The 11061-nt window shown below is 34.5% G+C and overlaps 2 protein-coding genes across 2 annotated transcripts; one reads left to right on the forward strand and one right to left on the reverse strand.

Annotated features, from left to right (window-relative positions):
* The first annotated feature begins 112 nt into the window (after positions 1-112).
* Positions 113-1481, forward strand: LOC125189426. Its single transcript, XM_048086706.1, has 3 exons — positions 113-130; positions 269-1303; positions 1386-1481. The coding sequence occupies exons 1-3, from the start codon at positions 113-115 to the stop codon at positions 1479-1481; spliced, it is 1149 nt and encodes a 382-aa protein (XP_047942663.1).
* Positions 1482-1756: 275 nt separating this feature from the next.
* LOC125189427 lies at positions 1757-3015 on the reverse strand. Its single transcript, XM_048086707.1, has 4 exons — positions 3007-3015; positions 2484-2653; positions 2143-2402; positions 1757-1769 (listed from the first exon to the last, which is right to left on the reverse strand). The coding sequence occupies exons 2-4, from the start codon at positions 2640-2642 to the stop codon at positions 1757-1759; spliced, it is 432 nt and encodes a 143-aa protein (XP_047942664.1). The 5' UTR covers positions 2643-2653; positions 3007-3015.
* Between the last annotated feature and the right edge of the window lie 8046 nt (positions 3016-11061).

Consider the following 11061-nt stretch of genomic DNA (forward strand, 5'->3'; position numbering starts at 1 on the left):
GCCGATTGCATGGGCTGTGACCGATGCGGAGAGCTATGTCCAGTGGAAGTGGTTTCTGGATTATTTGGCCGACGACCTCGAATTGCATGCAAATGGCCCACGATTTGTCTTTATGTCTGACCAACAAAAGGTATTTACCTCTTTTGTGATTTCGCATTTACATATTACACTGGGGATGTGATTAAAGTTTAGTACTCTATCTGTGATTTTATTCAAACATTTAGTACTGGATGTGTGGTTCAGTGGTAATGGTATTGTGCATTGACAGGGGCTTGCGAAAGTGATTCTTGAGGAATTCCCACAGAGCGAGCACCGCTTCTGTGTTCAGCACATATACAACAATTTCAAGAAGAGATTTGTCGGAGAAAATTTCAAAGAACGTTTGTGGGAGATAGCCGCGAGTACAACCCTTGAACATTACTTGGACAAGATGGAAGCTCTGCGGATTGAGTACCCTTCAGCACATCAATGGCTTACTGGGGTTGCTCCCAAAGAAAAATGGGTGAAGGCTTTTTTCTCCCCACATACTTGTTGTGATGTGCTACTCAACAACATTTGTGAGACTTTTAATTCGAAGATTGCATTGGCGCGAGAAAAAGCTATTATCAGTATGTTGGAGGACATCCGAACGAGTCAAATGGAAAGGCTTCAGATCAGAGGCCAGTGGATCAAAAGCTACAATCACGCAGTCCCTCCTGTTATCAAGGAGATTGTTGACAAGTGGTACGCAGTCCCTTCATGGCGAGCTACATGGAATGGAGATACTTCGTACCAAGTATCAGGGCCGTCTGGGCAATATGTTGTGAACATGCGCGATTTTACATGCTCTTGCAGACTATGGCAGCTAACAGGGATTCCATGTACTCATGCCATCGCAACAATCAACAAGAACGGCGAGGATGTCATGCGATACGTCTCCCGCTATTATCTGAAGTCCACAATGACGATGCTATACGAGAATGTCCTTTACCCAATTAATGGGGTTGACAACTGGCCCAAGAGTTGTGATGGTGCATTGGAACTGGCTCCTCCTAGGACAAAGCGACAGCGTGGACGACCGAAGAAATTGAGGCGTGAGGAGCCCCAGATTCGTCTTCATGCGGACGGAGGTGAGTCACTGCGACGAACCTTCATCATGAGATGTCGCCGCTGCGGCCAAGAAGGGCATAACAGGAGGACTTGCACCAATGATCCACGGACAGATGCTCGTGCTGAAGTTGGGGAGAGTTCGCATCAAACTGGGTCGCGTACGACGGATACGAGGGGGAGTAACTTGCCCAAAGCGGATCGCCGAAGCCAAGAGGTAGTATTCATTACATATCAGGCTCTCGCATAATTATACACATACGAAGTGCTTTATATCATATTTCTTTTTTTTCTTGCAGCCTAATGTTGCCGATTCGGGACCTAGCACTAGGGCCGCCAGAACAAGGGCCAGGTCTCAGCCTCAGCGTTGTGGCCGCCGCGGTGATCAAGATTGAAGCAACACTGTATCAGTTGCAAATGGCAAAATAACCCTATAACCTTGATGGTGTTTGGTGGTTTTTGATATGGTATTTTTGTTAAACAATGATGGTGTATTTTGGTGGCAAGGATGAACTTATATATTTTGGTAGCATAGCAGTGATGAACTGATGCTTAAAACTGACAGTTATTAACGAATTTGAATGTGATGCTAATGTTCATGAGTAATTTTCAACTTTGTTGGTACTGATTGAGGGTTTGGGAGTGTTGCTTCAAATTTGAATGGTTAACCTCAGTCGTGATTTCTGAAAAACATGCAAACTTCATCCGTGATTTTTGATACTGTGTGTCCTCATATGTGATTGTTATCCTATTACCTGCTCTGTTCAGTGATTACAAATGTTTTTGTGCAGTTCAGTGTAATTATACAGTAAATGTTTTTGTGCAGTTCAGTGTATTATATTTGGTGTTCATCATATGCAAAATTTTACAAATCAACAGGATAAAATAATTAGATAACAGAAGACAGTAGCTTTGTTACAAAAGTAGGTTAACAAAAGTAGAAGGATAATTAGATACCATACATTTGTTATAAAAGTAGAAGATAATTACATACCATAAATTTGTTACAAAAGTAGAAATATTACAATGCATAACAACACGATTGTGAATTTAAACCTTCGGGATGTTTTCATTGTATTAGCGATTTTCAGTGTCAATGCTCCACACTCGTCAGTTTTCATTGCCAATTGTAACTTCAACGCTTCGCACTCCTCACTTTTTTTGTGCAATTTCTCTTCAAGAACACCTTCAATTAACGATTTCGCTCTAAGCTGAGACTCGAATTGGTCTCGTTCAAGTTTCACTCTTTGAAAGTAACTGTCTTGGCTTGGGGACAAACCCGCATCAACCCATCGAAAAAACTTGCAGTCATCTTCCTGCACAACAGAAAACTTTGTGATTAAACTTTCTGCCAACAAAATTCCTTTGAAATATTGAATACAATACAAGATGTTAACCTTCCATATACGGCAGCGATAGTAACGTCTACCCGGGTTAGCAGCCGTCCTAGATATCACAAGCTCCGCCTCAAGATCGTGATTACAGTTCACAATTTCAGGACGAGGCCAATTCCAATTGAAGCTTGACCCGTAAGATTGAGAAGAAGAAGAGGACATTGCAATTGGGCCTGAATTCAATTCAACATAACATAATTCAAACCAGCTGTAAACTTAATTCAAAAGCAAAAAAACAACAACACATGAAATTCCCAAATAATAAGCTTAAATCCAGTCGTCCAACTTGCCAAAATTATTACCACAATTGCAAAATTAAAATGAATCATATGCTAAAAAAAACAATCACGGTTCACTTTTTTCCTATCGATTTGCCTAATCGGGAAGTATTGGACTGTCAAATTAAATCCCCTAAATTTGCAATGTAGATAACCCAGAAATCTGAAAACCCTAAACCCCTAATTTGCCATGCTAATCGATTTGGAAGCAGTTCACTCTACAAAAAATTAAACAGAACCACACTAACTCGAGTATGGGATGGCGATTCGTGGGGTTCACAACACGACGACGGAGAAAAAAAAAACGGTAGACGAAGAAGGAAGGAAGAAGAAAGGGGATGGAGAGAGATAATTTTATACATCACAAAATCACTTCGAATTTGAATTCAGTCGCGTCGCCTGAGTCATCTCTTACACACGCCACCTAGTAGTCACTTCGTAGGGGTGCAGAGTGGCAGGTTTCATGGATAATCGGACGAAAGTGCCCTTCCAGCCATTTGGGCAATTTCGTCCGAAAAATGGCAAAATATGCAAGGTTTGTGAATTTAGTTTTTGTTAGACCCCTGAAGTGGGATTTTTTTTTGTTAGGGGTCAACGGTGCAACAAGTCGAAAAGTCAGGGACCTTTTATGCAGTTCACTCTTTTACATATAATAATGATCATTAATCTATTTTAGGCGTTTTTTTTTCTTTTATCTAGAGACAATTATTAAATTTTTGTTAATTTAAATTTGATTTTAATGTTAATGTAATTTATTTGGGTGAAAAGGATGGGCCGTTTTTCTTTATTTTGTTTTCAATTGTTGAGCTTTCCATTTCATTTCATTTAGCCCACTATAATAATGAATTTAGTCCCGTTCATAATAATTTAGTTGGGCTGAACATAATATTTTTGTTAATATTGAATATGAAGTTTTAGATTTTAGGTTATAAAGATTAAATATTCTTGCTTCATACACATATAACGTATTTGTCATAATATTTACATAGCGTCTTGCATCAATTGAAAGACAGGTATAAATGTAGGTAATTACATGTTTTATATAAAATATTTTACCTTACAAAAAATATTAAGTTTACATATTTCATACAAAAAAATACATTGGTGTTTTAAATTAATACATAACGTTAAATTATTTAAACACCTTTAATTAGTTTATAATTTGTCCAACTTATCATCATAATAAAAAAATAATTAGAGAATTAATACTGCCAATCACTCTAAAAAAGTAAATATCAATTCTTCCAGCAATTGATCGTGATTTAAAAAAAATTGTTCCTCAATAAACTCGATATAGAACACAATATAGAATAAGTCCATATTTCATATTTACAAAATGACTAATTTGAGCTTCAAATAACAATATTTAATTTTTACAAAAAAATTAAATAACTTTTTAGTTGTATTTTTCATGTTACGTGAGAGAGCTTCGACAATAAAATGCAATTCGCTAATTTGATGTATACATTTACTCTCTCCATCCCCATGCTACTCGCACTTTTTACTTTGACATCGTAAATTTGAATATGAGTAGTTAGTGTAATTAAATTAAAATTTTAAGTGCAATAAGGCAACACTTGATAAAGGAAACACGGACAACTCTAATACCTTAATTAAATACCATAATATTTATCTAAAATAGAAATAATGCAAATAGTTTCAGACAGTCCGAAAATGAAATGTGCAAGTAGCATGAGACGGAGGGAGTAGTATATTTTATGATTCATGATTGGTTCTTTTGCAGAACTTACTACCGCGACAAGAGAAAGTGCAACTTTAATTGTTATCCATTGAGTTATTTGTATGATTTTTTTTCACAAATTAAAATTGTGTAAGATGTGGAAATCCTTTTTTTAGATTAGTTCAAAAGGATCATGCTTCTTTTTAATTTAATAGTACATTTTCCTTTATTTATATATTTATTTTATTTCATCTACACATCTCTCATATTAAATATTATAATCACACGTATGCTAAGTATGAAATAGTTTATTTATAATATTTTGAGATTAATACATACTTTTTTTGTTATTGTTTATAATGATATGAATAATTGTATAAATTGTATGCTAAACATTTGTAGATATTATAATTGTATAAATTGTAGGCTAAATATGAAATGGTTTGTTTATAGTATCTCAAGATAAGTACATAATTTTATTTTATTTTTTGGTAATGAAAGCGGGCAACGCCCGAATGAAACTACATACTACCGATTATCAGAAATTCCTAACCTATCATGTAATAACCAAATAGCAAGGCCTGTGGGCGGCTGTTCAAGAACATGCACTCCTCTCCCGAAGTTGTATGCATGGTGTGACAAGAAATCTGCAGCAAAATTTCCTTCTCGATGCACATGTCTCACTGATGCCGAATCAAACTCTAGCAATAAGCTGCCAATCTTTCCCACTATCGCACGACAGCTGACATTCACCTCAAATTTCCCTGTAATCATAGCGACCACTACAAGATTATCGCTCTCTACCTCCAACATTCTTATTCCCAGCGTTTTTGCAAATTCTAAACCATGAAAAATGCACCAAATTTCAGCAAGAAGAATAGAACAAACTCCTATGTTAATGTTATGAATAGTTTTTATAATTAGTTTATATTCTTATACATAAATATATATTTATATTATTTACTTTATATTTTATTTTAATATATTTAATTGTTAATATATTTTCATTATTTGAAAATTCTTTGACCCGTGCATAGCACGGGTGATAACACTAGTCTAGTTAAAGCAAAAGAAGATATGATCGTCTCATTCATCAACATCAGCTTTCTGCAACTCCTCCCCTATACCTCTCCTCTCTCCTCTTATTTTTTGAAAAAAGGCAAAAAAAATTTGGTGGAGATGAGGAGTTGAAGCTGCCGTGGGGTCGGAGGCGGAGTTGCGCTGGGTCAAAGGTCGAAAATGAAGTTTTCCGGCAGCGCTCGGTCACCTGGGTCCGCCGCTGTTCAGTGGTATAAGAAATGATAAATACGAAACTTAAGCGAACTTTTTTTTTTGTCATTTTGTCTTTCTCGGTCGAATTTGGGTTTTGCAGCACAGTTAGAGAGGCTCTAAAGCGTTACGTATTCATATGTGGTTGTGAATTTTGATTGCTTTATATAATTATATAGATTTGTTGAATAGTTGTTTACATTGGATATAGTATTATTTCTCACGTAAAGAGGCGTTTCTTTGTCTCCATTCTTGTAACAAAGGTGGGGGAAATTTTATTTATTTGTTTTGTAGTGTATTTACAAGTATATTTGAAAATTGTTATAAATGATTAGCAATATTGTTGAAGCATGTTGCGACTTGTCCTGTTCTTTTTTACCACTATGATTGAAATAAATGATCATTTTTGTTTGTAGAGCTTATGAAATTCACTTTCCTATATTTTGTTTGAAATCTTGAAGCTTATAAGGACGCGTGAGTATGATTTCATAAAGCTTGCAATTTCTTACTCCTTAAGTATAAGTGTTTTGACATGTTAAAACTGTAAAAAGTATCTCAACAGGTATTCCATTCCCATCTATGAAAATTTGATATAACAATACCCTACTGAAATGCACAGTTCTTGGTATAAGCAAGATAAATATTACGAGCATGCAAGATAATATTACGAGCATAAACACAAATTTGAACACAGACATTGCTCAAATTATTGGAAGACTTGGTATTTTTATTCTAACGATTGCACTAATGTTTGTACGCTTTTAGATATACATCGTGGCGATGGTCACACTTACACCGAATCATCCCACGTGGGAACAATTGAACAAGATATATATGCAGCATCTGAGGATGTCATCTCACAAGAGGTGATGATGGAGCCAATATTGTCTGATAGGAGAAAGAATTTACAAAGAGATACAGATACTGAGTTTTTATATTAGTTTTATAAAATGGGAGTGGAAAAAAGTTAGTGAAATATGAGGTTTATTAGTACCATTTATGTAATATTTCAACCAGGACTCCTAAACTGGGATGAAGAGAGTAGTATTTAAATGTTAAACTAAGAATTTAATTGTCACACCTCAACCCTTATGACATATGCACTTACTATAAATAAATTTAAATTTTTAAAATAAATAATCCACGTGTCAACTACATAAAATCCACATATTTTATAATTTCAAAACCCAACACTTATCAATTGAATATATCAAACCATTCTAAACTGCAGTGGGACCCTCTCACCACTCTATATACAATACATTTATCTACATGCAAAAATGATGAGGGAGAGAAGTTGCCAAAATGCGTCAGCCGCCGACCCTTATAATAATTGTAACTCACGTCAACCCACGAATCATTGATATCTTATTCCTGAAAAATATTAGTGGTTTATATGAGCCACAACTCAGTGCATATAAACCTTACCTTTAATTTCACACACAAATATCAAACTCATTCTTTCATCAAAATATATCACCGGAAGTAATAAATATCATAAACAATTTAACATTCATATGCATATGCCTCTCCATTCTTTTTATTATTCTGTGACACATCAAGCCTGGTATCTGCCCGGGATTTCCATTGTATACGACCCGTAGGTCCCTTTTCATTATATGACCTTTCCACGAAGGCCCCTCTTTGCTTTTTTGACCTTTCCACGAAGGCCTCTCTTTGCATATTGACCTTTCCACGAAGGCCCCTCTTTGATTTGACCTTTCCACAAAGGCCCCTCTTTGCATATATTCTTCGACCCGTAGGTCCATTATCATTGAATATGACCCGTAGGTCTTTTTCCATTGTATATCAGATCCATAGCAAGACTGTCACATATCCTCTTTAATCTCATGACTCGAATAATTCCAATACCATGCATCAATCATATCCATTGCACCAATTACATACCCATATATTCCATCAATTAACTCCAATATTATAGATAAACATATCTATTGCACAAATCACATATCCACATCACATTTCACCATCAATATCAAATAACACATAACCATTTAGTCTCATATCATATAATTTAAATATTCACTCCAATTTAACACATAGCAATCAATCATATAAAATATGTAAAATTAAAAGTGTGATTTATACACACCTAATTACAGCAGAAAATCTAACCAAGCTCTGAATCTGTCTCCTAATCAGTTTCTCGATCCTTGAATCTAAATAGTGCAATTCTATTTGATTTTAGTGCATAACTATATAAAATTTTGTTTTTCAATCTACGTCTCCCTCTCTATTTTTCTTCTGTTTTCTTTTTCTTTTTCTTTTTCCTTCCTCAAGCTTACTGACTCTACGCATATATATAAGCATGCAAGGCGGTTATTGAAAAACAATAACTTTTTTCAATAACTTAAAGCTACTTATATTAATTATAAATATTAAAGCAACATGCATGCTATATATTATACTTTTGTTACACTTGTCCAACAAGATTAGTGGCACTACTAACTACTACCACGTACATACTAACACATTTATATTTTTCAAACTATGCTACTATTATTATTTATTTATATTATATTAGTTTAGGATCACTATCCTTTCCTATTTAATATATTTATATATACACACACACCTACATAAATACCAGTATTACATGATACACATGCACATACATTTACATAACTAATATATATATACTAATTTATAGAATAAAATAATATACATCCATCCATTTTAACAATTCCCGTGAATCAAAACTATCCATATATTCAACTATATTGAGTCGTCATAAAAATAAATATATTCTCTACGACACACTTAATATCTCTGTAGTAAAAATAACAATTTAATATGCGATCAATATAATATGATAATATGCAAAATAATGCATGTTTCGGATTAGGGATGTCACATTAATGATCCATTGTCGATGTCATGAAAGATTACTACAAATTTCAAGTGCATTCCCAATGAAAAAGGTTTTAACTATGCTCTTCCCCCAAACGAGATTAAGGAGGCTTATTTTGAGAAATTCTGAGTAAACATTATTTTCATTACATAGGGTTTTCTAAAAATAATACTATCCTTACATTTCCTTTTTCTATAGAAAGCATATTTTTGGTCTGATTCCTAGAAACATGATGTGCAAACACTTTGGGAGAACAGAGTGTGGAATTGTATTCTCTTCCTTCATTACCTACTTAAAGAAGATGAATTACAAGAAGTGAGGAAGGTCGGGTTTCGTGCCGGAAGAAATGTGAAATGGATTACTTGATTACTTGAAGTAACCTATGGTTATATAGCAAAGTCAAGGAAGGCCAGATATTCTGAGTCAGATGGACTTGACACTGGATATAGCAGGAATTATAGAGGCTCATTGGTACAGTTCCAAGTCCACCTGGATCGGAATATCTGGCCTTCGTTGCGATATTCGACTTTACTATAACTTCGGATTTCTCCGCGCAGTCAAGTAATCCATTCCAAATCTCTTCTAGCATGTAACCAACCTCCCCCGTTTTTTATCATTCATTTTCTTTAGGTAGATAATGAAGGAAGGGAATCTAATTCTTACTCTCTTCTCCCAAAGTGTCCACACATCATGCTACCAAGAATCAAGCAAAAAATATGATTTCTTTAAAATAAATGAAATATTATAATATTATTATAAGAAAAACCTTAGTCTCGTTTGGGGTAGAAACCCAGCTAAAACCCGTTACATTGAAAATGCGCTTGAATGTTGTGGTAATCTCTTTTAACAACATTGAACAATGGGTCATTAATTTCCTATAGCATTTAAATATCAGCTAATTTATTATAAAATCAAGCTTAATCAATAATCAATATAAAAAATCCAGTATTTGTATCCCTTTGAAAATGCTTCCTTCCATCAGATACAATATGCATATCTTGTTCAACTGATTCCACACAAGAGGATTTAATAGTATAAGTATGACCACCGCTACAACTATGCACAATCTTAAGCTTGTACAAACATTAGTTCAATGTTAAAAGATTCATACACAAATATGATTATAGCAAATATAGTAAAAAATGCACTTTTTCATCTGCCTTACGTTATGTTTTTTTTTGGGATACTTTACGGTCTCCAATTTATTACTGATAAATTTGTTCTCACTGTCACAAGACTCACAATTTGGCTGTCCAAAATTTATTCACACTATATTTCCCAACCTCACAATAATTGCTATGACCATATTCACTCATGTACCACATGGCCTTATTCTGTGAAATGAAGTTAGAATTAACTAAAAACAAAACTGAACACTTATGTTCAAATTTGTTTATGTACTCTAATATTTATCTTGCTTATACTAAGAACTGTGCATTTCTGTGGGGTGTTGTTCAAATATTCATAGTTGGGCATGACATTTTTACTAATACTATCATTTTTTGTTTAGAACAGAAGAAGACGATTTTCAAATAATTTTAAAAAACTACAAGCAAAAAATATAAAGCAATCAAAGTTCACAACCATATTTATATATGTAATACTTTAGCAAAGTCAGAAGCAAAAGTAAAGAGAGAGAAAACCGTGTGAGGAAAGACCACGGCGACGGCGGCGGAGGGGAAGGGGTGGCAGCGGGATTGATTAAAAATCCGTAATGAAGAATAGTGTGCTGTTTCAGACCTATATATAGTGAGATAATGACCTAACTAAATTATAATTAAGCTTTAATAGTATACAAAGGGTCCAAACAACCAAACCTAATTACAATTGGGCTTGTTTCGTAGGTTTTAATAAATTTCCCTAAAGACAAGATTGCCCTTTGCAAGTGATCCATATTATGATAAGGTAATTTTAAGGATAGTCCTGAAATTAAATTAGAACTATAATTTAGTTTGGTAAAAAAAAATAGTAAGAGAAAATTTTGTATGTTAAAAGTTGTTTTAGTTTACATTTATGTTCGATACGTTAGAGTAGGAGCTATACAACTTGGAAAAAAAGTTATACAGTAGTACTATATACATAAAAATCTCAAGTTTTACCATTTAAACAAATATTAGTATAAGATCATTATAAATTTATATTAACGAGATATATTCTTGCCTAAACTTTCTTTATACCAACGAACTTCTTTTCTCATTAGTCATTCTATTACAAGCAGTGGCGGATCCAGGTGGGGTCGCGCGGGGTCGGCCGACCCCACCGGAGGTCCACCTGAGTGCTGCCGGAAAACATCATTTTCGAACTTTGACACAGCAAAGTTCCGCCTCCGACCCCACGGCAGCTTCAACTCCATGAGTCTTCTACTTTCCAAATAATAAGAGTACATAGGAACAATACTAGATAAACATAGAGGAGAGATATAGAGGAGGGGTTGCAGAAGGGAATCTGATGTTGGCAGTCGGCAATTGAAAAAGACGATGA

This window comes from Salvia hispanica, chromosome 5, assembly GCF_023119035.1.
Source record: "Salvia hispanica cultivar TCC Black 2014 chromosome 5, UniMelb_Shisp_WGS_1.0, whole genome shotgun sequence".
NCBI classification, from domain to species: Eukaryota; Viridiplantae; Streptophyta; class Magnoliopsida; order Lamiales; family Lamiaceae; genus Salvia; species Salvia hispanica.

Bases quoted from the DNA above. Each gene is read 5' to 3' on its own strand.
- LOC125189426 (XM_048086706.1), top strand. The intron at 1,304-1,385 runs GTAGTATTCATT...TTTTTCTTGCAG, and splicing joins CGGATCGCCGAAGCCAAGAG to CCTAATGTTGCCGATTCGGG.
- LOC125189427 (XM_048086707.1), bottom strand. From the start codon at position 2,642: ATGTCCTCTTCTTCTTCTCAATCTTACGGGTCAAGCTTCAATTGGAAT. The intron at 2,403-2,483 runs GTTAACATCTTG...TCTGTTGTGCAG, and splicing joins ATCGCTGCCGTATATGGAAG to GAAGATGACTGCAAGTTTTT.